The sequence below is a fragment of the Diabrotica virgifera genome, chromosome 10 (assembly GCF_917563875.1).
Source record: "Diabrotica virgifera virgifera chromosome 10, PGI_DIABVI_V3a".
Taxonomy (NCBI): Eukaryota; Metazoa; Arthropoda; class Insecta; order Coleoptera; family Chrysomelidae; genus Diabrotica; species Diabrotica virgifera.
In genome coordinates this window covers 154,820,083-154,838,750 of record NC_065452.1, presented here as the reverse complement: position 1 = coordinate 154,838,750, position 18,668 = coordinate 154,820,083, and the positions used below count along the sequence as shown (strand labels likewise).

At 33.0% G+C, this 18,668-nt stretch overlaps 1 protein-coding gene across 1 annotated transcript in view; it reads right to left on the bottom strand.

Annotated features, from left to right (window-relative positions):
* Positions 1 to 8,042: 8,042 nt before the first annotated feature.
* The window catches only part of LOC114325425 (rho GTPase-activating protein 7), a 198,042-nt gene continuing 187,416 nt past the window's right edge, over positions 8,043 to 18,668 (bottom strand). Inside the window, exons 10-13 of the mRNA XM_050641267.1 lie at positions 16,717 to 17,025; positions 13,353 to 13,660; positions 9,700 to 10,313; positions 8,043 to 8,315 (exon numbers count right to left, since the gene is read on the bottom strand). Coding sequence (XP_050497224.1) covers positions 8,201 to 8,315; positions 9,700 to 10,313; positions 13,353 to 13,660; positions 16,717 to 17,025 — 1,346 coding nt within the window. The 3' untranslated portion in view covers positions 8,043 to 8,200. The remainder of the gene's footprint in view (positions 8,316 to 9,699; positions 10,314 to 13,352; positions 13,661 to 16,716; positions 17,026 to 18,668) is intronic.

Genomic DNA, 18,668 nt, shown 5'->3' with positions numbered 1-18,668 from the left:
AAATCGTCAGTTTGTAAGAACAATTTCAACACCCCCTATCTCAGAAACGAAGTATTTGCGAGCATAAGTTTATAAAGCAAACTGTCATTATTTTATCATGCAGAATTACCCCTTAAAGCTTGCCGTACTTATTGAAAAACACCCTGTATTGACGAAAAACAGGGGTAGTTGTTAAAGTGCCTAACTTTTTTATTATCCAACATAAGCGAATGAATAAAAAACAGAATGTTAAGAAAATCTGTGGCTATAGTTGGGTTTTAATTTTAGTATTTTATAAAAGCTAGAACATTCCACAGGGTGTTCCAAAGTTTGATAAAAAAACACAGTTTGATTCGTACACCCTGTATACAATGACAATGTACCTGTCTAGCAACAATATTATTACAGCGATATTGATAAAGAATAAGGCTATAACATATTAAAAAAATTACTTAAATTGGACATCAGGTTTAGGAAATACAAGACATTAAAAATGACCCATTTTTTGGGGTGCCCGTTTTCTCTGCCGGTGAGTGTATAAAGACGATGCCTATGTTCAACAATGGACAAATCAGGGCTGATTGATAATGATGATAATATATAAATATACTCATAATAAGTATTAATATACTCACCATCGGCGTATTGCGGGAACCCTGTTGCTCTTAACCACTCACAGGCACCTCTTGCCTCAATTTTTGTGGGAGACACATTGGTATGATTTCCTATGTTCTCCGTATCACTGGGATATTGTAAGTTTACCACAAAATCACTTAGTCTATCACCAACTTTTTTAATTTTTCTTCGTATCGTATTTTTCTTTTTCGAGAAAGACATTTTTTGCTGTAATAATTGTTACACTACCGAATCAAACTTCGAAATGTTTTGCGATTATAGTGATATGATTTACATCTAAAGGTATTTAAAATTCCCACTTTGTGTTATTATTTCTCTTATCTTAGTCATTATTGGAGTTTTATTATGGTTAGTCAGTATTCCTGGTAAATATTCGCAGAAATATTTTGTTTTGCAGGAGTTATTACCAAGTGTTGTGTCATATACATATTATGAAACAAACAATATCTTTGACAACATAATATTTAAATTAAAAGGGCGATTTTCAGTTCCAGTTTATAAATTTTTCTAAAAATTTGCACAAATGTATATTCAGGACTTGTATCGGTCGTTAAAGCTAGGGAAATAAGCAAAAAAAGGACCCTTTTTGTGACACCGACTCGGTCAAGCTAAAGACAGTTTTTTGAGATGCATGAACTTCTCTAACAAGAACCTATATGTTTTCTACAGTAGTTTGAACATAATTAGTTATTAACAAATTAGGGTGAAAAACGGTCAGTTTTCGCTTTTTCCCTGCTTACTCTCAAATTTGTTTACCTACAGGGTGATTGATTAGTGTGATAAAGCTCAGTAGATGCGCTACAGTAATAGATAGCAATAAAAGTTAATAACAAAAATTGTAGCCAACTTTGAGCATCACATTTCAAAATTAATTAGAATATTACAGGGTGTTCGCTAACATAGTGGCAGAGCAAACTTATGTTTTTTTTATATGGAATACTCTATATTTTATTTTATATGCGAAATTCTGTCAACTTCTCCATCACAAAAATATAAAGGTTTGTTATGTTATACAGGGTATTGACAAAGTTATAATTAATTTTATATAAAAATCGTAACAAGTTCGACTCCCTGTATAAATAAAAATAAGCATAACAGCAATGACTTATTGATGCCATACTATTTTTATTTAATAATAATAATAATAATAATGACTTTATTGCTTTTTTTCAAAAAAAACTACAAACTAGACAAACAGTAATAATTATAATAAAGCAAAAGGCGACGTTCGCTCTTAGATGATGTTCCTAGAAACACCAGCTAAGAAGCGCTCTTCCACGTAACCGCAAGATTTATTGTAAAAATTTTCAAAAATTATTGTTATTGCTAATTTTCTTTATATCAAATACAGGGTGAATCAAAACGCAAGTACATTATTTTCTCAGTAATTTTAAATGGAATACCCTGCATTTTATATCACTATTGACAAGTACCAGTACCGTACTTTAATTTTTATATAGCATTCCCTATGTCTAAATTTATTAGTTTTCGTGATATTTTCATTTTTCAGAGCAAATTATTAATTAAGTGTCTAAATTATTCCAAATTTTAAGTAAGCCATGACTGAACCGTTTTTATGAAACGCAGCTTCATCTCCAAATAGTACAGTATCCAAGAAATTTATCTGTTGATTGATTTTATCTAAGTCCCATTCACAAAATAATATTCTCTTTTCAAAATCTTCCTGAATTAATTCTTGGTGCATTTGAATGCGGTAAGGGTGCATTTTGTTTTTTGCAAGAATTTTTTGCACAGAGTAGTAAGTTTGTTCTATTTCTTTGGAAATATTTCATATGGGCCATTCCACGAACATACGCCTGTTTTGGATTACTTCGACAACGAATATTTTACTGTGCAACATAAGAAGTACGAAAGTAAATGGCGCTAATAATTATTCCAATAAACAACAATGTAATTTGCAATTTACTTTCGTTCTTCTTATTTTGCACAGTAAAATATTCGTTGTCGAAGTAATCCAAAACAGGCGTATGTTCGTGGAATGGCCCATATACTTGTATGTGGATTTTTAGTAACTGCCAGCAACACATTAATTTAGTTTTCCTCTGTTCCAGTACTTTTTGTTCGTTCGCTTTTTTATACATAACTGAACCAGTGAGGTTAAACTGATCTTTTATTCTTTCAAAGCATGCTATTGTAGGTTGTTGTCTTTCATGTTCATGATAAAGTGATACTGATAATAACGCATTTTTATTGCACTCTTCCAATATCCAGCCAGATTTACTATTTCCTCAACAGTAAAATTCATCTCAACTATTTAATAACACAATAACAGTTTTATCATGATGAACTGTCAGTTTTCGACAATTCAGTCATGGCTTACTTAAAATTTGGGAACAATTTACACACTATACTCGAAAAAAATCTCGATAACTAATAAATTTAGACATAGGGAATGTTATATACAAATTAAAGTACGGTAATGGTACTTTTCAATAGAATACAGGTGTTCCATTTAAAATTACTGAGAAAATAATGTACTTGCGTTTTGATTCACCCTGTATGTATCAGATATAAAGAAAATTAGCAATATCAATCATTTTTGAAAATTTTGACAATAAATAAAAAAATATGGCATCAATAAACCTTGCTGTTGTGCTTATTTTTACTTATACAGGGAGTTGAACTTGTTACGATTTTCATATAAAATTTAAATAATAACTTTGTAAATACCCTGTGTAACATAACAAACCTTTATATTTTTGTGATGGAAAAGTTGACAGGATTTCGAATATAAAATAAAATGCAGGGTGTTCCATTAAAAAAAAAACATAAGTTTGGTCTACTACTATGTTATCGAACACACTGTAACACTCTAACTAATTTCGTAAAGCTCAAAGTTGGCTAAAATTTTTATTATTAACTTTTATTGCTATCTATTACTATAGTGGATCTACGGAGCTTTATCACACTAATCAATCACCCTGTATACACTTTGATCTTCAAAATGACGCTAGTTTCGTTGCTTAATTATTATCAACAAAGTTGCTGTGAATAAAAAAAGTGGCTAGCTTTGAGCCTAATTGACCTAGGCGATTTTTTTTGTGAGAATTCACGTAAAATATCAGCTTTACAAATATCGTGGATTTAGCCTACAGTCAATATTAACAAAGTTATTCAAATTATTTTTTAAGCCAAAAATGACTAATAAAATATTTTTGCAATAGTAAAAATGACTTTTATTGATTTTTATTAAATATATTGAAAATGTATATCCTCTTTTATGTGGTAATACCGTCAAAATCGCTGTATCATTATATTTTCTTAACAATAACATTGTAAAAAAGCTCTGTGGGATAAATAAATTGAATAAAATTTAAACTAATTAAATAATAGTTTCGAAATATTTGTGCATTATAAGGACTACTTGACTCAACTTTTTATGCAATATTAATGTCCTTCGTTAATTTTTGCAAAAGTTACAGCAAATTTTTGATTTTCTAAATTTTCACTATATTTTGCAATTTCCCAAGCAACAAATGATTGGACCAAAATTCAAAAACTGACATTTTAAACCTTTGCTACCATTTTAAACCATCTACTAAAAGATGAATACTCTAAGCTCTAAGTAATATTTGTACTTGTATCGATTTAAACGAAAAAACTGCCATTTTTGACATTTATTTGTTAATAACTCTTATATGCATCCGAACTGTGACGGGAATTTTTGTATACAGGGTAGCGAGAAAGTATCAAAACACGGTAATTTCTCGGAAACCGCTAGAACGATTTTTATAGATTTTGGTGGGTAAGGATCTTTTAATGCGGCCGATTATAGTGGTAATTACATTGTTGTCAATACTTCCGTTTTTCTGGAAATCTAATGAACTTTCTTATTTCAAATGGAACACCCTGTATATTTTTTACGTTTTGAAGTTTTTAAAGATACTGATTATTTTTCATGTTATATTACCTATACCTAAATGCCATAATTTCGGAGTTATTGCTACATTTATTAAAAAAAATTGTTAACAAATTATAAAAGTCAATCTTTTAGGCCCGGGTAGATATTATTTTAGGTTCTTTAGATCGTTGGGAACAAAAAAGGTATTTTTTAATTTTTCTCTAAAGTTAATCTTCTCCGAGTTATAAACAATTTAAAACTGAAAAAAATCGAAAAATTACGATTTTTAAGGTTTAAAAACACAAGTAAAAAATACTTTTTGAAATTACGAAGTACTTAAGTTTACGATTCAACCTTCTTCTATCAGCTCCCTATAAGAATTTTTGGTACGTTTTATTCTAAAATACTGTTTTTTTTTAATTGGTAATGAAGCGCATATGAGAGGACAACCGATCGGGCTGCATTAACAACTAAAAAGCAGTGTTTTAAAATGAAATAAGTCCAAATTACTTATCGGTAACTAATAAAATAAGATTTGAACTTGAATTTACACTTCGTAGTTTCAAAAATACTATTTTTTACTTGCGTTTTTGAACCTACAAAATCGTCATTTTTCGTTTTTTTTCAGTTTTAAATTGTTTATAACTCGGAAACGATTAACTTTAGAGAAAAATTGCAAAATACCTTTTTTCCCAAGGATCCAAAGAATTTAAAATAATGTCCACCGGGCCGATAAAATTGACTTTTATAATTTGTTAAAATTATTTTTTTATAAATGTAGCAATAACTCCGAAATTATGGCATTTATGTATAGGGAATATAACATGAAAAATAATCAGTATCTCTTAAGGACGTCAAAAAGTGAAAAATATACAGGGTGTTCCATTTGAAATAAGAAATTTAATTAGATTTACAGAAAAACGGAAGATTTGACAACAATATAATTACCACTATAATATCGGCCGCATCAGAAAACCTTTACTCACCAAAATCTATAAAAATCGTTCTGGCGGTTTCCGAGAAACTACCGTGTTTCCATACTTTCTCGCTACCCTGTATATAACGTATTGGGTATATAGTACAATAGTACCTACCCAAAAAATACATTTGAAATTTGGCTGAATAGATGTCCCGAACATTGCTCTGCAATATGTAAATCTGCATATTGTATTAGTTATTTACTTCCATTATGAAAATACACAAGGAAGAATTTCCTGTAGCTGGCTGAATTAACTACAAATAAATTTAATGAAAAATTCCTTTACAAAAGGTATATTTATTTAAAAGCCCTTAAAGGGCTACATTTATCACAGAACGTTTTCGCTCTAAAAAGAGCCATCATCAGTACTGTTAAATGCATGATCTGCTGAGCCACCAAAAATACATAGGTTAAAACTCTTTAATTATTGACTTACACTGATTTACATTGACACATTACATGAAAAATCCAAAATTTTAGCATTATATGACTCCCACGAGGCACGTGTGTTGCAAAATAGACAATATTATGTCTTCACATTGAGGACGGTGAGAGGCAACTGTTGCCTTAAGGATTGTATCCATCCTTTGGATTTTTCATTTATTATGTCAATGTAAGACATTTAGTCAATAATTAAAAGGCTTTAACCTATGTATTTTTGGTGGCTCAGTTTGTCATACCTGTAACAGCACTGATGATGCTCTTTTTAAAGCGAAAACCTTCTGTGATAACCCTGTAAGAGTTTTTAAATAAATAAACCTTTTATAGAGAAATTTTTCATTAAATTTAGTTTCCATTATGATTAAATAATTTCTCGGACAGACAGCATCTGTAAGAATATAAGTAAATTTGGATGTTGAGAGGTAACTCATATTTTTTGCAGAAATTGCTATGAAATAACTCATATAATAATATTTGAGTTATCCTCACACTCAAAAAGGTCCGAAACATTGTTTAAATATTCAAAATGCCAAAAAATGAAGGAAAAATTCGATGTTTTTTTCGTTTTTTGATTATAACTTTAAAACTATTTATTTTCGAGAAAAATTGCGCTAACATAAAAGTTGCATAATTAAATTTCCTGCAAGATAGCATTGGTTAAATATTTAAAAAATTGTCACCCTTGTTGCAAAATAGCAATAATTGCGAAAAACCATAAAAAAAAACAAGTATTCGTATTTTACTTTTTTCAACCATTTATGCTACACTTAGGACCTTCATATTTCACTACAGAAAAACTGTATGATACAATAAAACAATACTGTAAATTTCATTAAGATTAGTTCAATAAATTTTGCAATCGAGCTTTCGCTGTTGCAGGTTGCAGGACTGATAATAAAACAGATAGCAAGTTTCAATTTTTTTTAGTCAGGAATTTTTTTAAATAAACATGAATTTTTCTGCTTATAAACAAATAAAATACCTTTTAAACAAAGTTGAGTGCCATTTACAACAAAAGTATAAACAATAGCTGAGTTTTTCTTGCGCTAAAATGTTTGTCATTTGAAGCTCTTTCTACAGTTGAGTCCGGGAATTTTTACCCGTGTGTCATCATTTAAAGCATACGTAATAAGTCGATGATAGGGCTTTTCATTCATAGTCATTTGTTTCAAGCTTCTGTCATGTCAAATAATACTTTTTTTTAGTAAAAACTTTATTTGTTCATAAATTTTAAATTTTCCCTGTTGCTTTTAAAAACTATTTAAAAATTCACTACAAGTATAAACTTACTTTCGTCTCTGTTCTCAAAACAATAAAAACTAAAACACCAACTTAACAATTATTATTAACAACAACATATTTGTTTGTCTACAGCCGCAATATTCGATAATTTTTGACATTTCATTGGAATGCCCAATCAGAGCAAACATATCTGCTATCCTGCGCGTAGCACCAAAAATTATTGTTTATTTAAAAAAATTCCTGACGCCGCTGTGCTAATTAACCGATTTTAATTTTGCAAATTGCAAATGAAAGGTACTATGTTCTTTTATATGTAAAAAAAATTCAACTTGCTATCTGCTTTATTTTCAGTTCTGCAACATTTTGAAAAAATGCATTTTTTGCGAAAGCTGGATTGCAAAATTTATTTTGCAAAATATATTGAACCGATCTTAATGAAATTTACAGTGTTGTTTTATTATGTTATAATGTTTTTCTGGGTAAAATATGAAGGTCCTATGTGTAGCATAAATGGCGGAAAAAATAAAATGCGGAAACTTGTTTTTTATGGTTTTTTCATAATTATTGATATTTTGCAACAAGGGTGACAATTTTTAAAATATATAACCAATCCTATCTTATAGGAAATTTAATTACCCAACTTTTATGTTAGTACACCTTTTGTCGGAAATGAATACTTTTAAAGTTATAATCAAAAAACGAAGAACAAAATCGAATTTTTTCTTCATTTTTTGACATTTTGATTTTAAGCAATGTTCTGGACCTTTTTGAGTGGGAGGATAACTCAATTATTATTATATGAGTTATTTCCAGGCAATTTCTGCAAAAAAATATGAGTCACCTCTCAACATCCATCTCAAAACAGATGCGCCCTGGACTATTATAAAAAAAAAACAACAAAAGTAACAATAAGTAGATATTTATTTATCATCTATAAAAATATATAATGTATATAGTTTACTTCAAACTATTATAAATTTTGTTATAAAAATATAAATTGAAATTTTGTCATGTGATGATTATTATGTAAAAATAATAAATTATTTAACAATCTTTGGTATTCATACTTGGCTCTCTGGACCGTTTGTATTTTGGTAAAAAGAGGTTTGTAAATTCCCTATGAAGAATCCACATAGATATCCGTAATTTTTGTGGTACCAGTCTGGACTTCTTCCCCTTAAAAATATAAATAATTATACAGATGAAAAAAATATAGTATGAAGATGTAAAATAAGTTTATTTATAAAAAGTCGGTATGCTACAAATACAAAAACATAAACAATCAAATCAGAGATGTATAACCATCTGAGAACCGTGATAACAAACAAGCTGAATGATATTATAACATTAGCAGAAGCAGAAGAACAACAAGGGTTGTACATAAGTTGGGAAGATCATGCACCGACATTATATTTATAATAAGGCAAGTTCAAGAGAAATAATTACCATACAAAACCTCGGCATATTTATGTTTCTTGGACATTAACAAGGCATCTGACAGGGTAAACTTAAAGGGCGTTATCCATTTGTTGTACTCAAGAGAGGGGTACCTCTAAGAATAATTAGAACGATCGAAAATATCTACCAGAACAACACAATAAAAGTAAAAGTAGAAGAAGAACTAACTTACCCAATTGACGCTGACAATGGGATAAGACAGGGAGATTCCCTGAGTCCTTTATTGTTCAACCTCATGGATGAAATAATAAAAAAGTAACTACTAAAAGAGGATATCAAATGGGAGAAAAACAACTTAAAATAAACTGCAATGCAGACGATGCAATACTAATATTTCAAAATGAAGATGATTTACTTACAACGTATGCTATACCAATTTAATATAAACGCCAGAAAATTGAACATGTTAATTTCCCGAAAAAAGATAAAATACACGGTTATACCAGCAAATCTACTAAGATGTAAATTAGAGCTGGAGGGTCAGATAGAACAAGTGATGGAGTTTAAATATCTAGGCATCACACTATTTAGCTAAGGAAAGCTCGAAACAGAAGTGGAAGATCAAGTGAATAGAGCAAAGAGAGCCGCAGGTTGCTTGAATGAAACAATATAGAGAAATAAAAATATCTGAAAAGAAATGAAAGGCAGAATTTATATAACAGTCATCAGATCAATAATGACATATGCGTCAAAAACACGACTTGACGCAGAGAGGACAAAACATTGCTAATTAGAAACAGCAAAGATGAAAACATTTCGAAAATCGATAGTAAGACGCTATGCGACTGAGATGCGAGGTAGATAAAATTAATTACAGAGTAAGAGACGGAAGAGTAGAATGAAGTGAAGATTTAAGTCGAATTATAACAAAAACGATAGAAACTGGAGGCACATTGAAAAAACATATAGTCATGACTATACAAAAAGAGGAAGAAGAAAAAGAAGAAGAAGACAAACTATTTGGTCGATCTAGTTTAAATTTAGAACACATCAATAACTTATAGAAAATAAATATGTAAGTACCTTAAAATGGATCTAAATATAATATTTTCTGAAGGTAATGGGTAAGTTGAACTTCGAAGAGAAATATATTAGTACTTACATGATGTCTACTCTGGAAAAGTGAATAATTCTGGATTTTCCAGACCCACATGGTTCAATAATATACCTAGAAGCCAATACAATGCTGCGAAATGTATTTGGTATTTTCACTGTTCCGGGATATTCGACGGAAGTTTCTACTATAGTACAAGAATCTCTGGGCAGATCTGACCTCCATGTTCGAATCAAACAGTATTCTTCGTTCGGTATGGGTATGACACTCTTCCTTACGTATTGAAATATTTCAGTCTGGTTGTCTAACTGTGCTATAATTTTCGCCGAGATTAGATCGGGATCCCAAATGTGTCGTTCTCTAAGGATTCTAAGCGTAACTTCTGAAGGAGGTGCGTCCAATTCTGCTGAAACTTTCCAGAATCTCAAGGGCAACCCATCTGACACTTTCTTGTAGAAAATAGAAATTTTTGAATTTTGACATAGAGAGGGTATTTCTTTCCAACCCCGAGATTTTTCTTTTGATTCTTTTATTAAGTTACTATGGCATTCTCTCAAATATTCTCTCCAGCCTCCCTTATCGTCTCCTATGTCTGTAAATAATTTTGGTTTTATCTCTTTCATCTCACTCGAGTTGCACTGGTTGATAAAATAATAGGGAATCTAAAAAGGCAGTGAATAGAATTTTTAAAATATCCCATTGTCCGTCTCTTTAAAATATCTATTGTACATATAACTAAATCTAACCTGACATAATCTTGACATATTTGCTGACTTAATACCATTGTTGACATTATGGCCAACTAAGCTGTTCAATAAGTTTTGCAGTTCGATAAGAAAAACACAATTTTATGGTTAATATGGTTAAAAATACACTTTATTATTAAGTATAGTTTTCCTGAACATGAATGCAGTTGTTTCAACGAAATTTTAATTTATAAATTCCATCCTTGAAGTAAGAATCTGGAAGGACTGCAAAATTACACAGCTGTTATGAACTCATCATTTGATTCTTCTTCTTCTTCTTCCTTCTTGTATGTTGGATTTAAAGACTGTCTCTTCTTCAATATTAGCCTCCTAAATTGTTTAAATTTTTGAAGCATCTTTTTCTTGGTCTGCCAATACTTCTTGGTCCATTTGGTGTATTAACTCGTGCTATTCGTACTATTTTATCCTCTGCCATTCTACTAATGTGTTCGTTCCACTCCTGTTTCCGTTTTTTCACCCATCCATTTATGTCTTCTACATTGCATGATCTTCTTATGCTATCTTCTTTGCTATCCAACAAACTTTTCTCTGATATTCGTCGAAGTATTTTCATATAACTCATCATTTGGTGAAAAGCGTTATCCCCGCATGAATTTTTTTAGGCATTGAAACTGATGGAAGTCGCTAGGAGCCAAATCTGATAAATAGATTGGATGCTTTAACAATTCGAACTTTAATTCATGGATTTTAGCCATGGTGAAAATGCTCAAATGACACGGTGCATTGTCTGGATGAAAAAGGATTGTCTTCTTCTGCAAACCAGGTCTTTTTGCACGAATTTTTTCCTTTAGCTGGTCTAAAAGGTTACAATAATATCCAGAATTTATTGTTTTACCATTTTGAAAGTAATCCACAAAGAAAATTCTTCTCGCATCCCAAAGAAACTGATGTTAACAAATAAAAAATCCACAAGGAAAAAGTTTTCCTGTAGTTGGCTGTATACCATGTGATACAAAAAACAGTAAAATCGTGTATAAAAGGTATATTTAAAAAACCCTCAAAAGGGCCACATCAAATTCACATAACTAGTTTTCGACTGGTTTACCAGTCATCATCAGTGCTTACGTGCAATGTACATGTTAACCACCAAGATGGTTTTTTGGTATTTTGTATAATACTATCTTGGTGGTTAGCATGCACATTGCACGTAAGCACTGATGATGACTAGTAAACCAGTCGAAAACTAGTTATGTGAATTTGATGTGGCCCTTTTGAGGGTTTTTTAAATATACCTTTTATACAGGATCTTACTGTTTTTTGATGTTAACACTTTTTTGGCCGATTTCTGGACACGAACTCGTTTCGGAGCCGAAGAACCGGCTTCACTTTTTAGCCTTTTGTTTTGATTCAGGATTATGGTGATAGAACCAAGTGTCATCTACAGTGATAAATTGATGCACAATATCTACTTTATTCTTTTTTTAAAATTCTTTACTGACAAAGTCGTATTAGAATAACATGTGTTTTTGTTCCGTTGTTAGCGAATGCGGCACTCATTGTGAACACAGCTTTGTGAAACCCAATAGTCAAAATATTGCCTACACTGCTAATAGCTATGTTCCACACTGGTGCGCTTTCATTTTCAACATACGTTTCAACGTTCCTTTCAACATTCAATTCAACTTTCGTTAAGGCATGTCTTCCGGTGTGCGCTAAGCGCATCCCTTTAGCCTGTCCACATACATTGCCTCATTCAAATGAGATCCCTAGGGCTTCTACTAAATCTCTTTCAGTCACTCGACGATTTTCCAATATAATATCCTATATTTTTTGTACGATTTCTGATATTGTTGCTGTTTTTAGACGTCCTTGACGTGGATTGTCTTTAAGGCTTGCATGACCATGTTTAAATTCAGCAACCCATCTTTCTACTGTACTAAGTGAAGGCGAAGAGGCCTTATACACTTTCAACATACGTTAATAAATTTCGTTTGCTTTTATGCCTTCCACAAATAAAGGTTCAATCATTGCACGATACTTGATTATTTCCATTGTAAAAATTTTTGTGACACGTCGATACTAAGTGGCGTGTAAATAAAAAATGAAATAACAGATTGAAATAAAACTGCACATATTATGCTCATATGGAGAGTTTACCAACATAACAAAACAAAATTAGGCTAGTAGCAACGCCCTCACTTATCGAACCGCAAAACTTATTGAACACCCAGTACCTACTTTTCAATAATTTAACTTTTTTGCCTAAACTTTTTAACCCTATGGCGCACGGCGGGCACGCTATCGATTCTCTATGCCGCCATTTTACTAATTTCAAGATTCCGTAAAATATTATTACAGTAGACTCCCTCTATAACGAGAACTGAAATGGCGGACTAATTACCTCGTTATAAGCGGATCTCGTTATATCAGACAACAATAACATTGTGCATACATATGAATATATAGTTTTCTAACACATCAACTTCCTATAGTGAAGCCATTCGAAGCAATATAAGATGCTAAATATTGTTTCTTCAACAATAACAGGACTTCGCCATCATAAATAATTGTAAATTTTTTACAATATTCAATATTCATACTGGCTAGCAAAAGTTCAGATCAGATTTAAATCCGATTATAGCATTTATATGATACTTTAAAACATCGCATTCGGAAAAGAAATCCTCTTCCTATGATACAGGGAGCTGAGGATAACAGCACACAAAATTTCATTCCACATGCATATTCAATATTTTTGTCCGTGAGTATATATATTATAAATAGCTTATAAATATTTATTTTTGTACTTTTTTCAAATAAAAGATTTGTTTTAACTGTCTCAGATTTACTATTATTTATATGTGTGGATCACTATGTGTCTTTTGAATTTAATTTATGCGTTTTTCTACTTGCGGCATAAAGTGTCGACACGTGCCCACTCTTGCGATTTTTAAAAGCACGCCTGTCCGCCCGCGTTTTAAAAATATGCATTACCTTAAATAATTTATGGAAATGTTGAAGACAGAACATCAAACATTCCTGTGCTGCTTTATTTTCTGCCAATTCTTTTGGATGAGGTGCCCCTGCCGCTGGTTGTTGGTATTGTTTGGCAATCGACGAAAAATCGAACAATGTAGGCGCCCAGCACAGTGCCAAATTGTACTCATTCATTTGGTTTTGCTCTGATTTGCTCGCTATATTCAATAAGAAGTTTAACACAGCCTGTAATACTTGAGAGTGTTCCTCGGGTAACAACAGAAGCGCACAGATAACCGATTCCATGCGCAAGTATGTTGGGATATCTAAAATATATTGGAATGTTAAAACTGGTTAGTTACACTTCGACCGAGGACAAACACTACTAGAATTTCTATTACGACAAAATTTATACCAGATGAATAGTTTCTTCTCTAAAAAAGATCACAGAAGATGGACGTGGAAAAGCCCAGATGGCAAGACCAAAAACGAGATAGACTACATAATCAGTGACAAAAATATATATTCAACGATGTCACAGTCCTTAATAGCTTTACCACAGGCAGCGATCATAGAACGGTAAGAGCCAAATTAAAATTAGACTTAATAACAGAAAGATTCAAAATGATTAGGAAGCAAGCCAACCCCTATATGGAACGACCCAACAAATTTAAATGAATATTAAGGCAATATCAATAAAATCCTACAACAAAATGAATCCATGAATAATGTAAATGCCCTAAACGAAAATATCGTAGAAGCTATTCGAGAGGCTCAAGTAAAATGCTGCCCTAAAAGACGCCAAGACGAAAAAATAACCATTGAAACAAAGCAACTAATGGAAACTAGAAGAAAAATCAAAGGAAACGACACCATTGACGAAGAAAAACTGCGAAAAATAAATAAAGAAGTATAGAAAGCTATAAGGAAAGATTTAAGGAAATTTAAGAATGAAAAATTCCACCGAACTATAGAACAGAATAGAAGTCTGAAAGTCCTGAGAAGACGGCTAAACAATGGAAAATGCGAAATAAACAAACTAAAGAACAAAGAAGGAGTCCCCACGTCAAAAAGAGATGAACTACTGCACATAGTTGAAGACTTCTATCAATAACTATACACAAGTCAAAGAGAAGACCAAACGAACTCGGAAGCCGCCGCATCACGCAAAATTATAAACCAGGGTTCAGAACTCAGCCAGAGATCACACTAAGCGAAATCCAGGACGTAATGAAAAAGATGAAAAACAACAAAACGCCAGGAGAAGATGGAGTCGTAATAGAAGCTATAAAGATGGGCGGACGTGCCCTTCTCAACCAAATAAAAATTTTGTTTAACCTTTGCCTAAAAGATTGTTGCATACCGGAAACATGGAACAATGCATTAACAATTTTACTACACAAGAAAGGAGACACGGCACACCTAGAAAATTATAGACCAATCAGCTTATTGAACCACATCTATAAAATGTTTGTCCGAATAATTACGAGAAGGCTAGAAAAAAAGTTGGATTTCTACCAGCCCGGAGAACAAGCTGGCTTCCGTTCAAAATTCGGAACAAACGATCACCTACAAACAGTAAAAACCTTAATAAAAAAATCGATAGAATATAACAGATCACTGGTACTTAACTTCGTAGACTTTCACAAAGCCTTCGACACTGTGGAATTAGACAGCATTATAACTGCTCTAAACAATAGGTAGTAGAATAGACTACCGGTTTACAAAGTTAATACAAAAATTATACCAAAACGCCACAATGCGTGTAAAACTACATGATACCACCAGAGAAATTCATATCAAGCGAGGTGTGAGACAGGGCGACCCTCTCTCGCCTAAATTATTTATAACGATCCTCGAATACGATTTTAAAATGCTAAAGTGGGAACATTGAGGAATAAAAATAGATGGAGAAATGTTCAATCATCTGGGATTTGCCGACGATATAGTACTTATTACCGAAAATCTGGGTGAAGCACAACAAATGCTACAAGAAAACGTATCTTCAACAATAGGTCTAAAAATAAACATCAGTAAGACCAAATTTATGGCAAATCTAGTTTCCAGCGAACACCTAACCATCCAAAATCAAGTGGTAGAATTGACAGAAAAGTACATATATGTCGGTCATGAAATCAGAATAAGCAAGGATAATCAGACCCTGTGAATTCTAACGACAAATAACACTTGCTTGGGCGGTGTATGGTTCACTAAGAGACATCTTTAAGAGCAACAGCCCGATAGCTATGAAACGGAAGGCATTTGACCAATGTGTTCTTCCTATTATGACACACGGAGCAGAAACTCTCACGCTCACAAAAACAACAGCACTAAAAATGCGAGTGGCACAAAGACGCATGGAAAGATCGATTCTCGGCGTGACAAAAAAAGACAAAATAAGGAACCAAGACCTAACGAAAAGGACACGTATCACTGATGTCGTCGAACGTATAGCCAAGCTGAATTGGAATTGGGCAGGTAACATAGCGAGACTGAAAGACTCAAGATGGACCAGAAAACTAATTGACTGGCGCCCAAGAGAAGACAAACGCAGCAGAGGACGACTACCAACACGCTGGATGAACGACATGAAACGAATATCCAAGAAATGGCAACAAGACGCACAGAACCGTGGAGAGTGGCGAAAAATGGGAGAGACCTTTGTCCAGCAGTGGACAGAAGAGGTTGGATGATGATGATGACACTTTGACCGGTATAGGAATAGACGTGAGCTGCGCGCAAACCGGAGAATGGATGCAGAATTCATTTGGGGCTTAAATTACAGAGTTGCCACGGTTCCTTTAAATATTGACTGATATCTTTTGAAATGTGCTTTGCACAAATCATTGTTTATAACGGGTTTCATGTAATTATTTAAACTTTGTAAATTTTAAATGATTATTTAACAATGGTCGGTTACTATAAATTCGTTACTATAAATACTTTAAACTTTTGCATTGTGTTCGGGACGACGTATGGGAAAAAGTCTACAATAGAAAAATGGGTGGAAATACATAATTGTATTTACAGTGCATAAAATGCATACAAAAGTGCATAAACATGTCAAAATTAGTATATTAGGTGTCAGATTTTGTTACTCGGGGGTTTTTGTGGACGCTGAACATGAATACGCCATCAGAACCGACCACCCGAGTACCTGGTGCCCAGGTTCACTGATAAGGCACGTTATCTGGAGTTTCGAGGGTTTTCAACACTAAATTGATACAAACAGATTACTCCGAGGATTTTTGGGGTCACTGAATACACACTACACTAATAGAAAATAAAACGTTTTGATATTTCAGCTTGATAACTTGACAAAGATGAAACTTGCATATACATAGTTATACGTAGTATATTGTAAAATAGAATCTTTACTTACACTGAAATATTAAAATGAAGGTTTCGGATAATTTACCCGTTAGCAGGATTTCCGGTAACTCTCTGAAGTACAGCTTCAACATGTCGGCAACATCATAACACTGTTGATCACTGTAGTCAACTCTTTGATTTGCTTCTATTTTGTTCTTTAACTTTTGGATCCGGGACTTGCCACCCGATTTTCTAAATATTCCTACCTGGTCCGAGGCGTTTTCTTCAAGCCACAGCATGGCTTCTTCTATTTGAGCAGGTAAAAATTTTCCAGATCTTCGAAAGGTTATAGCCAATGGTACTCCAAAAATGTTTTTATCTGAAAATAAAATGAATTTTTAATATTTTTTATTAAAAGAAGAAAACTTATGTAACTTATGTACCTATCATGCGAGAGACACATATCTTCAAAAATATAATCTAGTAAAAGTCGTAGGAAATAGTTGTCCTATACACGTGAACAGGATGGCAAAGCAGCAGGTCCCGATAATATACAAGCAGAACTACTCAAACTAATGGACATCGAATCAATAGCAATCATTACAAAGATACTTAACAGCATATGTATACAACTCTGGAGAAAGACCAACAGAATGGCTAAAATCTGAGTTTATTGCACTTCCAAAAAAACCAGGAACCAAAAAATGCGAAGAATACCGTACAATAAGTCTGATGAGTCATCTTCTAAAATTGTTCCTAAAGATAATCCATAACAGAATTTACAAGCTGCGAAAAAGTCAAATTATCACCATAAGCTCTATCGCTTCCCGATAGGCGCTTAGCCCACTTTCCACTTCAGGAAAAGAATCTCCACCTATTCCTGCTGCTCTTAGGCAGACGAATAGGACATACATATTTCTAACTTACATCCTAGACAGCGCGGAATATCCCCATGTATCGTTCTCTAAAGATATTCGGGGATCCAGGGATCCCGAGATATTCCGGGTCGGAAGAGGGGACGGTTTTTAGTTGGTATTCTTCTGTCCTGTCCGAGTCCAATAGTACCAGGGATACCTTCTCTAGTCTGCTAAGAGCGTTTCACCCCAATAAAAAAAAAGATGCGCCCTTGTCTACCAACCATTCGGTTTCATAAATGCTGTTGGTAGGAGAGATCTGCTGTTGGCTTTGATCTCACTACAAGTCTTATTCCAGAGATGCAGAGACCTCAATTGCGATGTATATGCTTGTCTGGTTGATTACGAGAAAACGTTTGATCGAGTACAGCATGCCAAGATGATGCAAATTATAAAAGAAGCAGGAATTAACAACCAAGATCTGAAAATAATTAGAAACCTCTAGTGGAATCAGACCACAAATCTTAAAGTTGAAGGTGAACACACCGAATATGGGAAAATCAGCGTGGAATGAAGCAAGGCTGTATTCTGTCTCCTCTAATCTTCAATCCCTACTCTGAAAAAATATTTATCGAAGCTTTGCACGAAACTGAAAAAGGTATTCTACTAAACGGGTACCGACTAAATAACATCAGGCATGCAGATGACACGATAGTACTTGCGGACAACCTAGATAACCTACACGTCCTTGGATCAAAATCACGTATTATAGTCAAGAGTAAGGACTAAATATAAGCGTAAAGAACACAAAGCTTATGACCATTAGTAAGAAAAAGAAGAAAAAGATAACAGAAGGTAAAATTCTATGTCAACCAAACCCCGGTAGAAAGAGTGACTCACTACAATTCCTTGGCACCATAATAAATGAAGAATGGATCACCAACCAAAAGGCAAGAGCGCGCATCGGAAAAACTAGGTCCACCTTCAACCGCATGGAAGCCTTCTTTAAGAGCCACAACCTCTCTCTTGGTATAAAAGTAAGAATGATGAGATGCTACGTCTTCTCTGTCCTTTTTTATGGTGTTGAATCATGGACCTTGAACGAAGATATGTGCAGAAAATTGGAAGCATTTGAGAGATGGCTACATCGGAGAATACTTAAAATTCC